Source organism: Peromyscus californicus, unplaced genomic scaffold (genome assembly GCF_007827085.1).
Source record: "Peromyscus californicus insignis strain IS unplaced genomic scaffold, ASM782708v3 Scaffold_3__1_contigs__length_106647218, whole genome shotgun sequence".
NCBI lineage: Eukaryota > Metazoa > Chordata > Mammalia > Rodentia > Cricetidae > Peromyscus > Peromyscus californicus.
The window spans coordinates 49762489-49785122 of record NW_026294551.1 but is presented as its reverse complement, the minus strand read 5'-3'; the positions used below and the strand labels follow the sequence as shown (position 1 = coordinate 49785122).

At 44.3% G+C, this 22634-nt stretch overlaps 1 protein-coding gene across 2 annotated transcripts in view; it reads left to right on the top strand.

Moving 5' to 3' along the window:
* Zzef1 (zinc finger ZZ-type and EF-hand domain containing 1) overlaps positions 1–22634 on the top strand; it is a 131682-nt gene that overhangs the window by 93076 nt on the left and 15972 nt on the right. For both annotated transcript variants that reach the window (XM_052756186.1, XM_052756185.1), the window contains exons 38-46: positions 1613–1772; positions 3354–3493; positions 6907–7184; positions 8462–8636; positions 9144–9276; positions 16660–16859; positions 18820–18939; positions 20314–20505; positions 21511–21611. In XM_052756186.1, coding sequence (XP_052612146.1) covers positions 1613–1772; positions 3354–3493; positions 6907–7184; positions 8462–8636; positions 9144–9276; positions 16660–16859; positions 18820–18939; positions 20314–20505; positions 21511–21611 — 1499 coding nt within the window. The remainder of the gene's footprint in view (positions 1–1612; positions 1773–3353; positions 3494–6906; positions 7185–8461; positions 8637–9143; positions 9277–16659; positions 16860–18819; positions 18940–20313; positions 20506–21510; positions 21612–22634) is intronic.

Below are 22634 nucleotides of genomic sequence, written 5' to 3'. Positions count from 1 at the left end.
TGTAGCAAGCTGCCCACAGCACTGTGGTCCCCATCTATCAATGTGTTCATTTATTTACACCGAAATGGACTTAATTTTTTTTTATTTGCTAAAATCTAAGTCTTTTATTTTTTATTTTGATGCTCAGATTGACTCCATGTTTGGCCACTCCTGCTTGACTTTTGTATTGTGTGTGTGTGTGTGTGTGTGTGTGTGCGCGCATGTGTGTGTGCGCATGTGTGTGTGCGCGTGCGCAGGTGCATTCTGTAAAAGGGGAGGATAATAACAGTGACTGTAACACAGGGCTGCTGTAGGAATTATGTACTGTCCACATTTGAAAGAAACATGTAAGTGCTTAGAACATGCTCACAGTAAGCTTCATGTCAGAAGAGGACATTGCATTCATGCTCTATTATCTGCCATATTTCTTGAGACAGAGTTTCTCCCAGAACCTGGAACTAATGTGATCTACGAGCCCCAGCAATCTCCCTGCCTCTTCCCTGGACAGCAGTTACAGGCATAACACATACGTGGCCACATCCAGCCTTCTTTTTTTAAATTAAATTTGTTCATTTACTTTACATCCCGACCACAGTTTCCCCTCCCTCCTTTCCTCCCATTCCCTCTCCCCGTCTTCTTCTCCCCATCCCCCCATCCACTCCTCTGTTTCTGTTCAGAAAGGGGCAGGCCTCCTGTGGGTATCAACAAAGCATGTGTATGAGTGCTGGGATCTGACTCATCCTCATGCTTGTATACTAAGGTCTCTTACCCTCTGAGCTCACAGTTCCATCCTATACCCTTAGGATATTCATTTCTATATCAATAAAATACATGCATCTGTGGCATTAGAAACACTATTATGTGTAAATTTGATGTAACCTTATCTTTATAATAGCATTAGAGATAATAGTAGATATAATACTTTTCTGATTGTAAATAAAGATGGATTTCATTTTTCTGTGTGTGTGTATGCTGTATGCATGTGTACATTTTCATGTGTTTGTACACGTGTGTGAAAGTCAGAAGTCAACATCAAGAGTCTTCCTCTCTCACTCTTCACCTTGTTTTTGAGGCAGGATCTCTTACTGAACCTGAATACCAGTTCAACAATACTAACTGGCCAGTAAGCTCCAGGGATCTTCCTGTCTCTGCCTCCTCCCACGCTAGATTATAGGCACTCTCTACCACACCTGACTTTTTACATAGTTGCTAGAGATCCAAATTTAGGTCCTCGTGCTTACGTAGTGAGCACTTTACTGATTGAGACATCTCCCAGCCTGTGGGAAAGTATCTAGAGACGATCACTGTATTGTACTAGAAGGAAATCAACAACTTCATCTTTTTCCCAAAAGAAGAACTTTGCATTCTTGGCTTCTGGAAGCCAAATAGAATATACTGAAGATTTGGTATGAGCTTATGTGACCTAGAAGCTCTGACGGCACTTCAAAGATGATCAAGGGGATGTGGTGGGAGAATCATCATAGAGTACTGTTTTATTCTAAGAAATTAATGGCATTTGTCTAAAGAAATTCAAAAGATTGTTGGTTTATGAAAGACTAGCTAACATAATTGTATACACTATATATGGAGTACATTTTTGTTATATTCTTTTACATTTACCTCCTGTTTTTAGGGAAAGAGAGCTGCAGATAAAGAAGTCAGACCTTTGGATTATAAGCAAAGTAAAATGGCAGCTGAAGGTCTCTCCTTAACGAAGGACCCTTCCTACCAGACCCAAACTTCAGATGCACCTGGAAGTACTCACGTGCCTCCAGGACCTCCAGGACCTCCAGGTCAGGAACATGTGGCCGTTAATTCCATCTCCCTCCTCTTGAAGTGCATACGTCTGCACTGTCACATATAATTTGAAATTGTCCAGTAGCTAAGGTTTCTCCACTCTCTTCAGCCGTGGCTAGTAACTTTGCATCATCTAGCCTTTACTTTAGCTTATCTAGTGCATGTGTTTCCTCAGTGCCTTCTCTTAGTTGAGCACCATGCTGGATCCCAGGGATGAAATCTGCCAGCATAGCAAAGGGACACATGGCCTCTGCCCTCCTGGAACTCGCGATCCAGGAAGGTTTCAGACAGAGGTACAAATAACTGTCATTTGAGGGGACCTGTGATTCTGGTCCCAGGAGAAGGGTGACAAGTGTTAGCCCTGATTGGGATCTAGAGCAGATTGTATCTGCATAAAGCCATGTAAAAGGAGAGATGTAAGGGCCTTAAATGTGCCAGGATATGTAGTAGGAATGGACATTCAGGCAGAAATCACTGTGAGAAAAGGCCTCCTAGTAGATTCCAGAACTAACATGAGAGGTCCTCATGCCGGGTGTGCAGGGCCAGAGCAGAGCACCAGAAGATGACACGGAAGAGCTACTGTGGTACTCTGCTGCGTGCCTGTGACATTCAGGCCTCAGCCTGTCAGAGGATGGAAATGGTGGGGTCAGAGCTGGGCTTTTGGAGGATGGAGCTGTAGTGCTGGGTTGAAGAAGGTGCTTCAGGCAGCCCAGAGAGTCAGGTTCTATCTCATTGGCTGTTCTGGAATAGAAGTGGAAGTGAGTATGTTGTACACTATCTTCAGGGCAAGGTCCACATCATGCCATCTCCTCAAAGTCTACCAGAGTCAGGCTCCCTGAGGATCAGCATTCTGGTTCATAGGCACAAGTATCTGTCAGGTGCCCCCATGTTCTGGGGCATTGTACAAGGTACCACAAAAGAGGCAAAACACAGAAGGTAGGTGATGAGCAGCAAACACAAATGTGCAGAATGTTAAAGGGTAATCAAATGCTGGAGAGCATCTAGCTTAAGAGCAGGGCAGAGAATGGGGAGGGAGGTTCCCTGTTCAATCAGGGAGCAGGAAGGCCTCCTTGAGAAGGTGACTGTAAAAAGTGTTCAGCAATCGTTTGTTATTGTTCTGGGTTTTGATGTTGTTTTTAAAAAGGTTATTTTTATTTTATGTGTATGTGTGTTTTGTCCATTTGTATATGTGTGCCAGGTAGGGGCAGAGGCCAGAGAGGGAGTCAAGTCCCCTGAGATTGAAGTTATAGGTGGTTGTGAGCCACCATGTGGATGCTGGGATCAAACCCAGGTCCTCTGGAAGAGCAGCCAGTGCTCGTAACCACTGAGGAAACTCTCCAGCCCCTTGGTTCTTTTTGAAACAGTCTTGCTGTGTAGCCCAGGCTGACCTCACATTCTTGATTAGTGACCCTGTCAAGTACTAGGATTCCAAGCATGCATTACCACGCCTAGCTTCAGCAATGGGATATTATCTAGTTGCCTTCTACAGGAGCACAAGGACAGTGTCATGGTTTAGTTGCCTTTTACATGTGTGGAGTCTGGCAAAATCTGAAAGTGTCTGGTGTTTTCCCACACAGATGCTGAACATCCGAAAGTGTCATCTCAGACACCAGTGGAAGAGAAGGCAATTACTCCAAACCCTGAGCAAGTATTTGCAGAGTGTTCCCAGAAGAGGATTTTAGGATTGCTGGCAGCCATGTTACCTCCCATCAAGTCGGTAAGAGGCAGGCAGTGTTTTCTTTGTGAAAGAGTGGGCAGTTGTATTCACAGAAAAAAATGGTGGTAAGATATAAGCAGAAACTAACTATTAACAGCTCTGTGTCCTGAGGGAGGGGACAACTATTAATTAAAGTTATTCTCTTCTTTGAACTTATATTTTATATGAGTATGATTGGCTGTTTTTAATTATTTTTTTGTTCTTATAGTTACTTTATGTTTTTATTTTGAAAGTTTTTAACCTCATTGAAAATTTGGAAGTGCAATGAATGAAGATCTTCACCTAGATTTTTTAATTACTAGTGTTGTTTTATATCTGCTTATTTATATATTTATTACATTTTTCCTGAAATTGAAAAAGAACAAATTGAAAGCTTACAGGCACTTCATTCTCAGTTCTCCTGAAAGTGCAATCTTCTGAGTACCATGTTGCTACCATATTAAACACTCAGGCCAGACAGCTCACAATGTAGTCCCAGGAGGTCAAGGCCATACTGGGCTACAGAATGAGACTTTATATATATATACATACACATACAATTTTAAAAGTTCAATTAAACCAATAAAAAATTTAACAGTGATAATTTTATCTCATGTAGAGCAGAACCTAGATACAGATTTTCCCAGTTATTTCTAGAATGCCCCTTGAAGCTTTTTTTGTAAAAATCAGTATTCGTTTAAGAATGTGTTAGATTCAGAGGACATGCTTATTTGGTCCCCTTTAGTATACCTACCTTGCTTTGATGTTTGTTATAACTTCTTTAAGATCTTTCCTTGCCCTCCCCCAAGACAGGGTATCTCTGTTTAACAGCCCAGGCTGTACTGGAATTCACTTTATGGACCAGGTTTGCCTCAAACTCACAGAGATCCACTTGCCTCTGAAGATCGTGTGTGTGTGTGTGTGTGTGTGTGTGTGTGTGCACATGCGTGCACACCTACTTGAGTTTATATACACCACATGCTTGCAGATGCCATGGGTCAGAGGACATTGGATCCCCTGGAACTAGAGTTAGAGGTGGCTATGAGCTGTCTGGTGTGGGTCCTGGAAACAACCGCATCTTGTCTTTTCCAAGAGCAACAAGTGCTCTTAACCACTGAGCCATCTGTCCAGCCCTATTTTGGTAACTTTCATAATATTGATATCTTCAAAGAATCTAGACAGCTTAGCTATGTCCTTAGTATTCTTTATAATTTTCTGGACTCTTCATTTGTGCGTATTTTATGTGAATTTTAGTATTTTTTATCAAGCCCCTGTCAAACTGCCCCTTTAAGATCTGATGAGTTATTTTCTTTGGAATGGCATTGACTATATATCAATTTAGGAATAACTGACATCTTTAACAATACTGTTTTTTTTCTCATGGCTAAGAATCAACAGCTCGCAAAAAGTGGAAACAAGTTTTTCAGAGTTTGCAAAGCTCTAGGGAAGGGGATATCCTTGTAAACCAAGGTTTGGTCTTCAGATCTCTGAGTCTAGGGACATTTTAAAAAGCAGTTTGCCGCCGGGCGGTGGTGGCGCACGCCTTTAATCCCAGCACTCGGGAGGCAGAGCCAGGCGGATCTCTGTGAGTTCGAGGCCAGCCTGGTCTACAGCGCAAGATCCAGGAAAGGCGCAAAGCTACACAGAGAAACCCTGTCTCGAAAAACCAAAAAAAAAAAAAAAAGCAGTTTGCCAAGAGACGCTTGGACTGAGAAATCACCTTGTGTGTGGGAACTGAGGCTGACTTATGAGTCAGTCACAGTACCTGGCAGGAGAGTCATTGTGTGCTCTCTCAGCATAGGGGTTCAGAGAATGTGAGAATGAATTATGAGTTCACAGCAGTCCCTGCAGTTCACACCCAATGGCATAAGATTCATTCAGTCTTGTCTTTTTGTGTTTGCACCTCTGATCTTTAACTTGAGGTCCTGGATCCCATGACCCTTGGTATAATTACTTATTTGATCAGCCTCCCATCACAGCCACTATTCTTTGAAGAATGTTCTCCTCTTCCTCTTTTTACTCTATACTGAGGCCTTCCCAACCTTACTAGCTCCACACCATGTCTGTCTTTATGCCAATTCCTAGGTACCCTTATTACATGGGGACTTGTAGCCCACAGCACTCGAGCCCCTCTCTACACACCTTCTTTGTTCTTCGTGGTCTCCAGCAGCCGTATCAGCCATCCCTTGAAGGGAATGCCTCCTGACGTTCAGTTTTTATTTCTAAGAGCTGTAGGTGCTTCGGTTGCTTTGTTTTCTAGTCTGTATACAGTGCTGTCTTGAATCACACTCAACATACTCACTCACAGTTATTAAAGAGGGTCTCTGGTTTTCTGTTTTTTCCTATGGAAAATAATAAATGGTTTAAGCGTGTAGAAATGTAGTCAGCTGTTTTCCAAATGGCATTTTTAATAATAAGCATTGGAAGCCAAGTAAAATGCAGACAGTATTTAAAGAAAAATAGGGCTGAGAAGATGACTTGGTGGGTGAAGCACTTACCATGCAAGCTTGAGGACCCCAGAACCCACTCAGAGTTGGATATAATAACTAACATGCATCTCCTCATGGAGAGTGAGGCGGGTAGAGACAGAAGAATCCCCGGAAGCCCATAGGCAAGCCAGCCTGACATACACAGAAGCAAACAACAAAGAGACCCTGTCTCAAACAAGGTACAAGGCAAGGACCAACACTGGAGATTTTCCCTTGGCCCCCACATGTGCTATGGTACATGCATATGCACAAACGCGCGTGCGTGTGCACACACACACTCACACACACTCCATGTGGGAAGGAGGAAGAGGGGGAAGGAGGGAGGGAGGGAAAATAATTTACAGGCATTACCTATAAATGTGTATGAAGAGAGGTTGACAAACTGTCTATCCAACTGTTAATACTTGTTACTTCTTTGGCATTGGTGGGTCAGAAGGGGACTATGATGGACAGTCTGAATTTTATTTTTTAATTCTTTGATTTCTTTATATGGGACATTATCAGGAAAGGAAGAAAAGAACAAATGTTTTGTTTACTTTAAGGGTAAAGGAATACTAGAAGTGGGATAAGAAGGGGGTTGGAGACAGGGCTCAGCAGTTAAGAGTGCTTCCTACTCTTGAAGAGGACCAGAGTTTGGTTCCCAGCACTCATGTCCAGAGGTTCAACACCTCCTGTAACTCCGGCTCCAGGGGATCTAGTGCCATCTTCTGGGCTCCAGAGGTACCAGCACATACATATGCATAATCACATATACACACAAAAAAATTAAATTTAAAAAGTAGCATAAGATGATACCTGAGCATATTTGTTTTCATTACAGTTGATTTTACACACGACATTTTTGAAACTGGAATTAGGCAGTTGTAACACTTGACTGGGTGGCATGTGTAGACCCTGTGGCTGATTGGATTTTGTACTAAGGAGATTTCCCCTCTCTGTTGACAGGGTCCCACAGTCCCCCTGATAGACCTGGAGCACGTCCTTCCACTCATGTTTCAGGTCGTCATCTCTAATGCAGGCCACCTGAATGAAACCTACCACCTCACCCTGGGTCTTCTGGGCCAGTTAATTGTCCGTCTTTTGCCAGCAGAGGTAGACACTGCAGTCATCAAGGTCCTTTCAGCCAAACACAACCTGTTTGCTACAGCAGACAATGGCATTGTACCAGATGGCTGGAAGACCACCCACCTGCTCTTCAGCCTGGGAGCTGTCTGCCTGGACAGGTAACATTGGTTTTCATATACCAGCTTCCACTCCGCCCTTTGTGCTGTTCACTGAGAGCAAAGGGCTAGTGTTGATGAGTGTGCTGCAATGCTGAGGCTCTTCTCTGAGAATTCTACTAGGAACTCCACACTAAAGTAGCTGAGAAGCCTCAGCAGTCAGTACCTGCCAGTCAGCTCTGAGAGATCTATTCTGGTAGATTTTTCCTGAGGAAAGTAAGTATAGGCATTGAGGTTGAAAAATCTGTTTTCATTATAGAAATAACAATCATAATACCAAATTTGAAATGAAATGAAGAAGGAAAAGTGACCTTGATTTGTACCACATACATCTGTAAGCTCCTTTCTGAGTATGACTGTGAATATGAATGTATTTGTATATGGTATGTGAAGATAACACTCTAGAGCAATGGTTCTCAACCTAGGTTCCTAAGGCTGCAGTCCTTTAATACAGCTCCTCGTGTTGGGGTGACCCCCAACCGTAAAATTACTTTCATTGCTACTTTATAACTGTGATTTTGCTGCTATTATAAATCATAATATAAATATCTTTATTTTACGAAAAAAATGTTTTCAGATGGTCTTTTTTTTTTTTTAATGTGCATTGGTGTTTTGCCTGCATGTACGTCTCTGTAAGGGTTTTTGATCCCCTGGAACTGTAGTTACAGACAGTTGTGAGCTGCCATGTGGATGCTGGGAATTGAACCTGGGTCCTCTGGAAGAACAGCCAGTGCTCTTAACCTCTGAGCCATCTCTCCAGCCCTTCAGATGGTCTTAGATGACCTCTGTGAAAGGGTCAGTTCACTCCCCCCCAAAGGGGTCATGACCCACAGGTTGAGAACCACTGTTTGAGAGATATTTGAGAATGTAGTTGTAGATTGAGTTTGTAGGCTGAGTATATAAGTAACAGATCTTGGGCTGAAGAGATGGCTCAACGGTTAAGAGCACTGGCTGCTCTTCCAGAGGTCATGAGTTCAATTCCCAGCAACCACATAGTGGCTCACAACCATCTGTAATGATATCTGGCGCCCTCTTCTGGCATGCAGACAGAACACTGTATACATAATAAATAAACCTTTAAAAAAAAATAAGTAACAGATCTTGATTTTGTTGTTGTTTTCACTTACCTTTATGTGAAAAGCATCATTCTGGTAGTTTTTAAGCTAAGTAATGGATGGTTCTTTGCATGAGTCTGACTCTACCTAGGACACTGAGCTGTGATGTTTGTGAAGGTGTAGCCTCACACACTGCCACCTAACATTGGATATCTTGCCTTCTAGCCGAGTGGGCTTGGACTGGGCCTGCTCCATGGCAGAGATCCTTCGGTCACTCAATAATGCCCCATTGTGGCGGGACGTCATTGCCACCTTCACAGATCACTGCATCAAGCAGCTGCCTTTCCAGCTGAAGCATACCAACATCTTTACCCTGCTGGTGCTTGTCGGCTTCCCCCAGGTACAGCATCTGAAGGCCTGTTCGTCCATGTCTCTAGAGTATGTGCATACACACACACACACACACACACACACACACACACACTCACATACATACAAATGTGTCTGTAATGGTTTTGGAAAATTTTTTTAGTTGCATGATTTGCTTTTATAGTCTTGATATATTTTTCAGAATTGTGCAGTTGTTAGACTTGCATTGTCAATAGTTAGACATTGGATTAATTTTACTAGCTTTGAATAGTAGGTAACTAGAATGTATTCAGTTATAAAGAACTTCAGAGAACTTAACTCTGGCACTCATGTTGATCTTCCTCATTTTGTATGCCTCATCTGACTGGGATGAGGAGCTACATGACAAGCACCTAAACTAATTGTGTGCCAGCTCTGCACACAATCCTTTGGACTTGGGGATGAGAAGACCCCCTGTCCATGTGTGCTTGTAGAAGAGCATGCAAAAGGGACTGAGCTTGTGCCTAACTAAGTGCCTCTTCCTGCATCAATGCTCTAGGTCCTCTGTGTGGGAACCCGCTGTGTTTATATGGATAACGCCAATGAGCCCCATAATGTGATCATCTTGAAGCACTTCACTGAGAAGAATAGAGCTGTAATTGTCGACGTCAAAACCAGGAAAAGGAAAACAGGTCCTAAGCATAATTATGTCTTCTAAGAATGGAAGAAAATAGTCTAATCCTTGTGTGCTATGAACCAATGAAGATGCCTCAGTTCTTGTTCCTGCATGTGATTGTTTAATCTTTTTAAATTACATTTATTTATTTGTGTGTGCGCACACACATGCTCATGTGCATACACACATATGTGGAGATCAGAGGACAAACTTGTGAGAGTCACTTCTCATTCACCATAACCTGAGGCCCTAGGGATTGAACTCAGATTATCAGGCTTGGTGGCAAATGCCGTTATCCAGTGAACCCTCTCAACAGCTCAAATCTTTCAATTAAGTGGATTTCTTATGCAGAGTGTCATGGTCTATGTCTGTAACCTCAGCACTGAGGCAGGAGAATCACACAATCAAAATCAGCCTGCAAGTGAGTTTGAGGCCAGTCTGGACTGCGTAATGAGACCCTGTCTCAGACAAAATAGTAATAAATAAGCATAATGAACACATAAATTGATTTCTTATACATAGCACATGGTCAGTCTTCTTTTTAATCCAGTATGACGGTCCCTTCCTTTCAATACTTATTCAGGCATTTGATGGCTGATTGAGTTTAAGTCTGCTGTCTCCTTGCTTATTCTCCATTTGTCTCTGCTCTTGGTTCTTTGTTCTTCTCCTGCCTTCTTTTGGATTGACTTTTCCTGTTTTCTAAAGATTCATTTCATGTCTGCTATTGGTGCTAACTCTGTTGCTCTGGTGTCACAGCAGTGAGTACTTTAGTCAGCACTTGGGAGATGGCCCTGTGGTTTGTTCTGCACACCTGTACTGTCTGTCTTCAGGTGTTATTCCACTTTACAACTGTGTAGAAATAGTGCATTTGTGCCCCATGTCTGCCTCACTCTGTGTTATTGTAGTCATACTTTTTATTCTACATGATGTAAATCTCACAGTAAATAATGTTTTCTTTGCAATGTGAGTTATTATTACAGAGATTTTTAAGTGAAAACAGTGCATACTCAATTACACATTTACTATTTCTGGTGTTCTTCATTGCTTTTGTAGATTCAGAAGTCGGTCTAGTATAATTTTCCCTGGTGTGAAACACTTCCTTAGCATTTCTTTTAGTCCATGTCCTTGGCCACAAAAATCTGTCTGGAAAATATTTGTTCTGACCTCGGCCTTGTTTTTGAGACTGACTCTCACCAGATAGCCTGATTGGCCTTGAAGTTGGAGTCTTCCTGCCTTTCTCTCCCAAGTGCTGGTATCGCAGGTGCGCACTGCCACTCCTGGTTCTGACTTTGTCTTGGAAAGATTATTTTTCTGGGGCTGGAGAAATGGTTCAGCAGTTAAGAGCTCATGCAGAGGACCAGGTTTGGTTCCCAGCACCCACATCCAGTGGCTCACAACCACCTGTAACTCCAGCTCCAGGGGACCCAGCACTCTCTCCTGGTCTCCATGAACACTGTACTTATATATACAAACCCTCACACTGGCAGACGTGTATACGCATAATTAAAAGTAAAATCTTTATGAAACGTAACTTTTCTGGATAAAAATATTCTGAGAGATATTTTGTTATTTGTTGTTATGCTATTCTGTGTGTGTGTGTGTGTGTGTGTGTGTGTGTGTGTGTGTGTAGATCTCACATAGCACAGGCTGCCTTGAACTTGTTATATAACCAAGTGTGACTTTGGACTTGTAGTCCTTCTGCCTTTGCCTCCAGTGCTGGGGTTACAGCATGTACCACCACCCCTGGTTAATGTGCTGGAGACCAAACCCTAGGCCTTGTGGTTGTTAAGCCAACAGTCTACCATCACAGCTACTCCCCAGCCCCTAATAGTTTTTTTCTTTGAATTAAAGATGTCTCTCTGTTGTTCTCTGGCTTGCACTCATTCTGCTGTGAATTGGCATGAGGCCTGCTGCTGTTATCTTTGTTGCTGTTTGTAGTATATATTTCTCTGGCTGCTGAGGGATTATTTGAATACCATGATAGTGGAGAAGGCATTCTGTAAGTCCATGGATGGTAGTTTTGGCAGAAGCACATGCAGGAAAGGCAAATCCATAACCAGAATAAGTATCTACTCCAGTAAGGACAAAGCATTGTCCTTTGCATAGAGGAAGAGGTCCAATGTAGTCAACCTGCCCCCAGGTTGCTGGCTGACTACTCTGGGGAATGGTGCCATTTCTGGGGCTCAGTGTTGGTCTTTGTTGTTGGCAGATCTGGCACTCAGCAGCAGTGTAGCCAGGTCGGCCTTGGTGAGTGAAAGTCCATGTTGTTGAGCCCATGCATAGCCTCTATTTCTCCACCATGGTCACTTTGTTCATGGGCCCATGACAGAGATGTCTGGGGAAAGAGGCTGACTATCCACAGAATGGGTCATCCTACCTACTTGATTACTGAACTCCTCCTCTGCTAAAGTCACCCTTTGATTACTTACATGGTGACTTACATGACTTACTCCCATGATTTATTTGGGGCACAAGTATCTTCACATCCTTCTCCATTTGGAGAGATCTATCCACACACTTCTTCCTCAAATGTGTTTCTCACCAATTTTTCAATCTTGCTCTTTCTAAGTTCCTAGTAAATAATCACACATCTGGCTATTTCTCCTTCCAAGAAAAATGTATGACCATGTGTACTGCCTAAAGTTCTGCCCACTGTGAAGATTTCCCTTCACCAGTATCTTTTAGGGTTGTCCCAGAAAGGGGTTGTAATGCTGTAGCTGTCCGCTTCTGGGTGGTACCTGAATAACGTGCAGAACCATCAGTGACCCAGGCTCTAGTCTTCTCTTCCTCAGTCAGCTGATCATAAGGCATACCTCTTAGACTATAAGTACATGCTTGGCAGCAGACAGCATTGTAATGGGAATATAAACCATTGGCATTTAGGCAACCTCTTCACATAACTTGCTTGTGCCTTCAGGACCTGCTCTGGCCCAATCATGTATATACCACCTCCATTTGATAATGGATTTCTACTGTGCACATCCTACTTTATGGCTTGGTGGGTCAGATAATACCCAGTTCACAATGGGCAGCTCAGGTCACAGAAACTTGGTGTCCCATTGTGAAATGTTCAGTTTCCACTAAGTCAAAACAGTAGGCCAAGAGCTGTCTCTCAAAGGGAGAGTAGTTGTCTGCAGATGATGATAGAGCCTTGTTCCAAAATCCCAAGGGCCTCCACTGTGATTCACCTATAGGAACCAAAGGCTCCACACAGCATCCCTATCTGCCACTGACACCTCAAGTACCATCGGGTCCGCTGGATCATATGGTCCAAGAGGTAGATCAGCTTGCACAGCAGCCTGGACCTGTTGAAGAGCCTTTTCCTTTCCAGGCCCCTCTTAAAGCTAGCAGCTTTCCAAGTCACTTGGTATATGGACCAGAGTAACACACCCAAGTGAGGAATGTGCTGTCTCCAGAATCCAAATAGGCCAACCAAACATTGTGTTTCTTTCTTGGTGGTGGGAAGGGCCAGGTACTATAACTTATCCTTCACCTTAGAAGGAATATCTCTGCATGCCCCACACCACTGGACTCTTAAAATTTCACTGAAATAGAAAGCCCTTGAATTTTGGTTGGATTTATTTGCCATCCTTTGATGTACATATGTGTTATTACCAATAAGTCCAAAGTAGTTGTTACCTCCTGCTTACTTGGTCCAGTCAACATAATGTCGTCAATCATTTGCCCCAATGTGTTTTTTTGTTTGTTTGTTTTGTTTTTTTTTTGTGGAAGAGAAAGATGATCAAGATTCCTTCTAAGTTATGACACAGGGCTAGAGAGTTAATATGTATTGAGGTAAAACTGTGAAGGTATACTGCTGGCCTTACCAACTGAAAGCAAGTTGTTTCTGGTGGTTTTTATGGACAGGTACCAAGAAAAAGGCATTTACTAAATCAATAGCTGCATACCATGTACCAGGAGATGTGTTAATTTGCTCAAGAACACCACACATGGTACAGCAGCTGCAATTGGAATCACTACTTGATTGAATTTTCAATAGTCAGCTGTCATTCTCCCCAATCCATCTGTCTTCTGCACTGGACAGACAGGAGAGTTAAAGGGAGATGTGGTGGGAACCACCACCCCTGCGTCTTTCAAGTTCTTGATGGTGGCACTCATTTCTGAAGTTCCTCCAGGGATATGATACTGTTTTTGGTTCACTATTTTCTCTGGCAGAGGCAATTCTAAAGGTTTCTATTTAGCCTTTTCAATGATAATAACCCCCATTTCACAGACCAATGTGAGAATCTTGCTAACTTCTAAGTATATCTATCCCAATTATATATTCTGGAACTGGGGAAATAACCACAGGATGAGTTCAGGGACCCACTAAACCTACTGTTGAGTTTGATTTCAGCCAAAACTCCAATAGTCACCTAACCTCCATAAGCCCCCACTTTAACTGGAGGACCACAGTGTTTCTTGGGGGTCTCCCAGAATCAGCGTCAGTTCAGATTCAGTATCCAGTAGACCCTGGGAAGTCCAATTGTGTCCTTTCCCCCAGTGAACAGTTACCCTTGTAAAGGACAAGAGGCCCCTCTGGGGAAGGGCTGGAAAGAGGCTAACAGTAAAACTTTTAGGTTATTTTATCAAGGTCCTTCCTCAGGGGAACTGGTAGTGCCTTCATCCAAGGGGATCTGGGTCTGCAAACTGGCTCATCTGGAAATTGGTTTATGGGCTGAGATTCCCTTTTGCCACAATCCAATGTAGCCTTTCTTTCATTTGTTTGAGATTTTTTCCCCCTCTTTATACAGATCAAACAAGAATGCAGTAGGCTTCTTAACTATCTGATGCCTAGAAACACCATGATTGACTAGCCAGTATCAAAGATCCATACAAGTCATGCCACTATAAAAATCACTTTGCCTATGCTGCCCATTATGGATCAGGCCATTATCAACACTGCTTTGTCAATGCTGCCCATTATAATAACTACCATCACCTTGCCTTTGGTCATTCAGTACTGCCACCTGGCCCCTGCTGCTTCAGGGGCCCAGTTAAACCCATAACATTTGATCCATCCAACTGAGCAGCAGCATCTCCAACCCCAAGGTCTGGCACAAGGAAAAGGGGACAACAAAGCTCTTCAAGTGTGCTGGTGCCCCTCACCATTTCGAATCTTACAGGATCCCTGAAGGGCGTGGCTTCTCAGCCTCCCTTGTGGGGGATTGGGTTTACACAGTGTACCCACTCTAGCACTGCACTTTCCCCGAGTCTTAAAATCCTTTCATCAGCCGGGCGGTGGTGGCACACGCCTTTAATCCCAGCACTCGGGAGGCAGAGCCAGGCGGATCTCTGTGAGTTCGAGGCCAGCCTGGGCTACAGAGCGAGATCCAGGACAGGCACCAAAACTACGCAGAGAAACCCTGTCTTGAAAAACCAAAAAAAAAAAAAATCCTTTCATCAACACTAAGCCAAGGGTTAGCCGGTATCTCCATCTCCTCCTCAGTAGGCCATCTCTTGATAAATGCTTCAGCCAACCATTAAAACAAACTTGAGATGCCTTTAACTGTCTGAGCATCCATATTAAGCCTAGATTCTCCACTCAGTGGGCCTTAATCAGTGCTCAGCCTGATCCACTTTTGTTCCTTCTGCCATTAGCCCACACCCTTAAAATCCATTCCTGCACACACTCCCAAGGCTTCTGCTTGAATGAATTAGCAAACTGAGTTCTTTAGTATTGTAGCACACCTACTTATAGACTACACTTTCTATCTCCCCTCTAGGAGCCTGCTTAGCCTTAAGTCTGGTTATAGGTCTAGAGGCAGCTGTTGATAGACCCTGAGGACATCAGTGTTGCCTTTCCTGCATCTTCAGAGAAAGCCACTGCTGGTTTAGCAGACAATGAAGGATTAATTTCCTCAGTCAAACGTGAAAAGGGCAGTATTTCAGGGGGTGGGAGTGAAATCTGCCGAGGGTGGAGAGACTACTTCTTCAGGTGAGACAAACCCTTCTGAGGATTCAAAGTTCTCAGCTTCAATGGAGTCTTCCCACATGTCTCCACCCCAAGTTACAGTATCCCATTTTTACCAATTAATGCCCTAATTTTAACTACCAACTCCCTCTGAGGCTAGGACTTGAATTTTTGCTGTAATTCAGCCAAGCTTATAGTGAGGGCTTTGTTCTGATTTTCTGTAACAAACTCTGTGGCTGCTGGAGAGACAATTCACTCTCAGGGCACACTTAGAAACTTGTAGACTGTTTATGCACCTCTGGAATGGTCTGTTGTATCACTACGTTCATTGGTGTCCCTCACCATATTTTGAGATGCTAGGAGCTGGTTAATTTTATCATGGGGCTCATTCTTTTCCTCTGTCAGTTTATCCAGAGATGCAGGAGCAACCAACCAGCATCATTTTCCTTATGTTTTCACAGATTGTCAAAAGTTTTATATACAGAGTCACCAAATCTGTGGCCTTTCCCATCACAGTTGTTGAATTAGGATAATCAAATGCACTTGTCTCCTTTAGTTTGTAAAATAGTTCACACCATAGGCTTTCAGAACTCTGAGCTTCTAGGAGGGGCTTCAGTAACTGTAGGTATTGGCAAATTGGAAAGCCTAGTCTAGATACTTAAATTCATCCTTATACTTCTGTTGCTCTAGAACCACTTCTGGTACCAAAATCTGCATTGATCAGGGTCTCTAGAGGAACAGAACTGATAGGATGAAATGGGGGGATGGGTGGGGAGAGGGGGCAGGGTTTATGAGAATGACTTACAGGCTGTGGTCCAGCTAGTCCAACAATGGTTCTCTATCAATAGAAGGTCCAAGAATCTAGTAGTTGTTCAGTCAATGAGACTGGATGTCTCAGCTGATCTTCAGTATATACCAGAATCCCAAAGAAGCAGGCTCTAATGCCAGTAAAGGGATGATGGACATGCCAGGGAGACTGAGGGCCAGCAGACAGAGAACAAGCTTCCTTCTTCCTTGTCCTTTTATAGGCTGCCAGCAGAGGGTGTGGCCCAGATTAAAGGTGTATCGTCCTACCTCAAAAGATCTGAATTTAAAGTAGTTCTTCCCACTTCAGATGATTTAATTAAGAAAAAAGTCCCTCACAGGTGTGCCCAGCCACTTGGGTTTTAGTTAATTCCAAATGTAATCAAATTGACAACCAAGAACAGCCATCACAACACCTTTGATGATGACCAGCTTGTACATAGTAATAAGAATTTTGCATTGTGACTTGTCTGTCCCTCATGGTTTCCCCATGGACAAGTGGTCCTGTACCACTTTTGTGTTCACCTGCTGCAAACTGGGCTTAAATACAGTGGCTACACCTGAGGCTGGGAGATTGTTTCTGCAGTCCTTGCTTAAGTGAGACCTGTGGAGAAGCCTGGCCGCAGAGGACACTAACTGTACCCTTTGTGCCTTTCTTTCCTTTGTGACATGATGCTTCAGTGAAGGACTACCAGCTGGTCCAGAAGGGAGGAGGACAAGAGTGTGGCACCTCGCAGGCCCAGCTGAGCCAGTACTCCCAACACTTTGCCTTTATTGCCAGTCACCTTCTGCAAACCAACATGGACAGCCATTGTCCCGAGGCAGTGGAAGCAACCTGGGTCCTGTCCTTGGCCCTCAAAGGTTTATATAAAACACTAAAGGTAATGGTGAGCCTCTTCCATCTGCACAAGCCTACCTGTGATTTGACATCTGCAGGGGATTAACAAGGAGGAAATGCCAACTGATTTGGAAGAATGGTTAACAATGGGTTCTTTTTAGAAATGCTTGAGACCTTATACAAGGATAACTTTAAGGAAGAAAGAATTTTCCCAGTGTTTTGAGTCTCAGTTTTTATTTTGTTTGTTTGTTTGTTGTTGTTGTTTTTGAGACAGGATTTCTCCTGTATAGCCTTGGCTGTCCTAGCACTCACTTTGTAGACCAGGCTGACCTTGAACTCACAGAGATCCACCTGCCTCTGCCTCCAGAGTTCTGGGATTAAAAACATGTTCCACCACCACCTGGCAAGTCTCAGTTTTTTTGTTTTTTGTTTTTTAATTTTATTTCTATTTTATGTGCATTGGTGTTTTGCCATGGGTGTCAGGTCCCCTGGAACTGGAGTTACAGACAGTTGTGAGCTGCCATGTGGGTGCTGGGAATTGAACCTGGGTTCATCTGGAAGAGCAGTCAGTGCTCTTAACTGCTGAGCCATCTCTCCAGCCCTCTCAGTTTTTTAAATATTGCTTCATGGACTCTGATACTGTGGCTTCACGGAAACATAATCCTGTCTGGGGGGAAGAAAACTGGGCTGAAATGTTTTTCACTTCATGCCCAACAGGAGCTCCTCTAGGTTATCACAGGAATTGAGGGAGGAATAAAGGGAGCCAGTATCCCAAGGAGCTTCAAGGGATCAATGTGACCATTAGGCTGGGAGGAAGCAGCTAGGTGAGAGTTGAGTGGTATTTGGGGTGGAGAGAAGCCCTGACCCCTGATGACTTTGGGGGCCTTAGTGGGCTGGAGGGCTGTGAGGATCTTTCAAGGAAATACATTGAGGTTACTTGCAGGATGCTCTTCCTTACAGAGCTGTCCTGGAAAGGGTCTCAGCTGAAGTTTGTTGCCCCTTGACATTGAAGTGTTCAGTGATGACTCTGGTAGGGAGGTCATTGGATGGTGGCCAGGGGGACAACTCAGGCACCACCAGAGACTTGCCTGCTTGGCTCTCCAGCTGTGGGCATCCCTGAGAAGGTGTTATTGTCAGCTGAGACCATCCATCTGCTAGTTGTTTAGTTTCTGACATGTTTCACAGTGTGGTGTGTTTCACTGTTTCCACTATAATAGAGAAGGGAAATGAACTTCCTGATGGCAGAGCTCCGAAATCCATATTCAGTTTCGTTTGTTGAGACCGGTATTCGTTAGGTAGCCCTGACTGGACTGGAACTTACTATATGAACCAGCTTGACCTCATACTCAGAGTCTGCCTGCCTCTACTTCGCAAATGCTAGGATTAAGGTGTGCACCACCACGAGTACTCAGTCAGTTGATATTGTTGCCCACCAAGAGCCAAGTACAGTGGTGAGCTGGAAAGAAGGGCCGTGCTCTCATGAGGCTTAGAGTCTGCCAAGCCAGAGGAGGCATCGCCTCCATACAGTCATCAGAAAGCCTTTGGAAAGGGGGAAATTGGAGGTGGCAGATATGGAGCTAGCCTTGGGTAACATGGATAGAAAGAATAGCAAGTTTCAGGCCTTGAAGTGGACCAGGCATGATGGTCACAGAGCAGAAGGACCTCTAGATCTTTAAGATAGTGCAGCCAAGGGGATGAGGCCAAAGAAGCAGGCAGAGAGCCTTGTAGGACCCCATCAGCCATGGTTAGTGCTTGGACTTGAGCCTCAAGCCTTTTTAGAAAGGAAAGAGGGAAGTGACATAAAAATGGGTTTCAGAAGCGTTTGTTTAGTGAAAGAACACAGAGTGAACGAGGGGCAGTGTGGCTCATGGGGAAGATTCAAGAGCTTTCTTACTGACTGGAATTTTCCCTGGAAGGTCAGTTGGACCATCAGCTCCGGAAGAGGCTAGCGCTGCCGACGTTAGCCTTCTCTCTGTAGCACCTGCAAATCCCTCTCTTGGCAGGCTCACGGTTTCGAAGAGACCCATGCCACCTTCCTCCAGAGCGACCTGCTGAAGCTGCTGGTGAAGAAGTGCAGCAAAGGGACCGGCTTCAGTAAGACCTGGCTTCTCCGGGACCTGGAGGTGAGGGAGGGCTGCCCTGTCGTCCCTCACCCGGGAGCAGAGCTAGCTTGTTCCGGCCAGTTCCTCCCCGTGCACTCTCATTCCGTGCCGCTCTTAAACCCAGCCTTGATTCCCTCTTCCTGAATTAGGGATCCTGACACCTGTCCTCCCCTGGCAGGAAATGAATTGGGTGTTTGTTCAAAGAACCTTGGAGAAGTATTTTGTGGAAACACATAATTGACCATTAAATCATGATAATAAAATGTGTTTTTGAATTATTATTTCCCTATAAAGTTCCTTTGAGCTAAAATCGGTTTCTAAATATGACCACACGTTTATCTTATGTAGGATTTCAGTCGATAATTTCATTTTATTGTTCCTCCTTTGAGGCCTCAGATGTTTCTTAGCGGAATTCTTATGGTTCCCAGAGGCTTTTCAAGGTCAGGTGCTAGCTTCTAGTATATGGGGCAGTGCTACAAGGCTGTGCCATGCCCCTCACCCTCACTTCACAGATGCCTGCATTTGAAGAACCAGCTCTGACTGCTACAGGCTCTGCTTAGGTCTAAGGGAAATTGTATGTGTGGTGGTGTGCCTGCAACTATGTATGCACTGCTTGAGTGCCTGGTGCCCACAGAGGCCAGAAGAGGACATCAGCTCCCCTGGACTTCGGTTACACATGTTTGTGAGCTGCCATGTGGGTTCTAGGAATTGAACTCAAGTCCTATTATAAGTATAGTTGAACATGCTTTCATGTCCCTTTCCTAATCACATACTCTCCATATGAACTCTGCTATCTTAAAGTTAGGATAAGTCTCATAGAACCTTACAGGATTAAAGAACTATGTCATATAGCACGAATCTTAAATAGTCTTATTAATAAAAACAAACCCAGAGTCAGATATTGGGGTGAATGCTGGAAGATCAGAGAAGCAGAACAAGCCACAGCTTCCTCACCTTGCCAGTTTCTCATCTGATCCTGTTTCCTCAGACTAGAAACCTCTGTGTCCTCATCCAAATGAATCTCAGCTGAACTGTGCTGCTCAAAAGCCTAAAAGCTTAACCAGCTCTAGTTACTGGTCCTTACGCCTTATATACCTTTCTGCTTTCTGTCCTCACTTGCTGGGATTAAAGGCGTGAGTCACCATGCCTGGCTGTTTCCAGTGTGGCTTTAAACTCACAGAGATCCGCATGGATCTCTGCCTCCCAAGTGATAGGATTAAAGACATGTGCTACCACTGCCTAACCTCAATGTTTAATATTGTGGCTGTTCTGTTCTCTGGCCCCAGATAAGTTTATTAGAGTGCACAATATTTTGGGGAACACAATACCACACAATATCATTTTCTCGCTCACTGAACTCATCTCCCTGCTCTGCTTGCCTGACTTTGTGTGTAGATTCTGTCCATCATGCTGTACTCCTCAAAAAAGGAGATCAACACTCTGACTGAACATGGAGACCTGGAGCTGGATGAGCGAGGGGACCAAGAGGAAGAAGTGGACCGGCCAGTTAGTAGCCCTGGAGAACCAGAGCAGAAAAAACTAGACCCTCTTGAAAGCTTGGACGAACCCACCAGAATATGCTTCTTGGTATGTTCACTGGTCATCCTGGGAATGGGGCAGAGGTGTCAGAGGAGTGACTTCCCTTTGGCTCAGCTGGGCGTCAACCTAAACAAGTCCAGGGACTGGAGAGAGAGCTTAGTGGTTAAACTGCTGTTCTTCAGAGGACCCAGGTTGGATTCCCAGCACTCAAATGAGAGCTCACAACTGTTTGTTAACTTCAGTTCCAAGGGACCTGACACCCTTTAATGCCTTCTACGGGTACTAGGCACACACATGGGGCACAGACAAGCATGCAGGTACAATATCCATTCGCATAAATAAATTAAAAACCTTTTTTTTGTTGTTGTTTTTTTTGAGACAGGGTTTCCTCTGTGTAGTTTTGGTACGTGTCCTGGATTCCGCTCTGTACACCAGGCTGGCCTCAAATTCACAGAGATCCGCCTGCCTCTGCCTCCCGAGTGCTGAGATTAAAGGCATGGTCCACCACCACCACCACCACCACCACCACCACCACCACCACCACCACCACCCAGCTAAATAACCTTTTTAACTGCTTAGTCTGTTGCATACAGAAAAGATCCAAAAGGATAGTAGAGCCCTATCTTTGTAGTGGCTTTAAGATTTATTTATTTATTTTATGTGCATGGTGTGTACTTATGTGATTTTATATGCACCATATGCATGCAGGAGCCTGCGGAGGCCCAGAAACGGTAGTGAATCCCCTGAAACTGGAGTTACAGGTAGTTCTGAGCCACCATATGGGTACTGGGAACTGAACCCGGGTCCTCTGAAAGAGCAATAAGTATTTTTAACCAGTGAGCCATTTCTCTAGCCCCTAAAGTGGTAATGCATATTTTATAGTTCATATCTTAGTACTCACAATTTGCCATGCTTTTTTCAAGTACCCACATAGTGTTCTTCAGCTGCATCTTGGGGTAACTTGAAATTCTGTTTTGTCACTTCAGAGTGCATATTGTTCATGTCTTAAGGCACTTATCCTTGTCTGTGTTCTGCCTTCTCCCATGCCTCCAGATGGCTCATGATGCCCTCAACGCTCCTCTGCACATTCTCCGGGCCATATATGAGCTGCAGATGAAAAAGACCGATTCTTTCTTCCTGGAAGTTCAGAAGAGGTAAAGACCATTCAGATGCACTGAAGTGTGCCAAGTGAGGGTAGGGGGCCTCACCTGCTACCATGGGATCTGGAGAGAGGCCCTGGTAGGCCAGGCAGCCACAGGGACCAGCCTGGAGTTCTTCCTGAGGCCCCTGGAAAGGCAGCTGTGCCACTTTGACTGAGTCATCTCTAAGAGTGTGACAGTTTCCTGTGAGACTGTCATGTGTGCAGTATTAAAGGTGCAGACTCTGGGATGCTTCAGATGGTACAGAGCAGAGCAGCTGCTGTGGCTCAAGAGGGGTTTGGGCTCTTACATTTTCATCAGTGTAAATTATTTTCAGGACTTTTTCACAGGGATGATTATATAATCAACAATGTATCCTTCTCTTGGCTAGGAAGTTCAGAGGTGGCTCCAGAATCCATCTCCTGAATTCATGTGAACTTTACGTTTCTCCCACCCAGCCTCCTCTTCTGTCCCCATGGCCTGGCTGTGCTCTCTCTCTCTCCTCCTACACACATCTTTCCCTCCCACTTCTTCTCCTTTCCCTTCTGTCTATCCCTTCCTCCCTCCCTTCTTGCTGTGCTAGGGAGTCAAACCCAGAGCCTTGTACATGCTAAGCTACCTCCCTAGCCCTTTAGCTTCTTGTTCTAATGTGGAGTGAATTTCAATTAACTTATCCATGTTTCTGTTTTACCCTACGTATTATCTAAAATCCTGTATGAAATAGAGCAGGTATTATGAGAAGAAGGTGGTCAGGGTACAGTCTAAGCTACTTCAACAAAAAAAAAGGCAGACAGAGAAAGGGAAGGGAAGACAGAGTTGAGTTGGGAAGACACTTGACTAAGTGTGTGCCATGCAAGCATTAGGGCCTGAGTTTGGATCCCCGGTACCTATGTAAAAGCTAGGCATGGCAGTGCCCATCTATAACTCCAGTACTGGGGATGTGGGGGTGGAGACAAGTGGATTCAGCTTGAATCAGTAAGCTCCACTTCAGTGAGAGACCCTGTCTCTAAAACTAAGGTGGAGAACAACTGGAGAGAG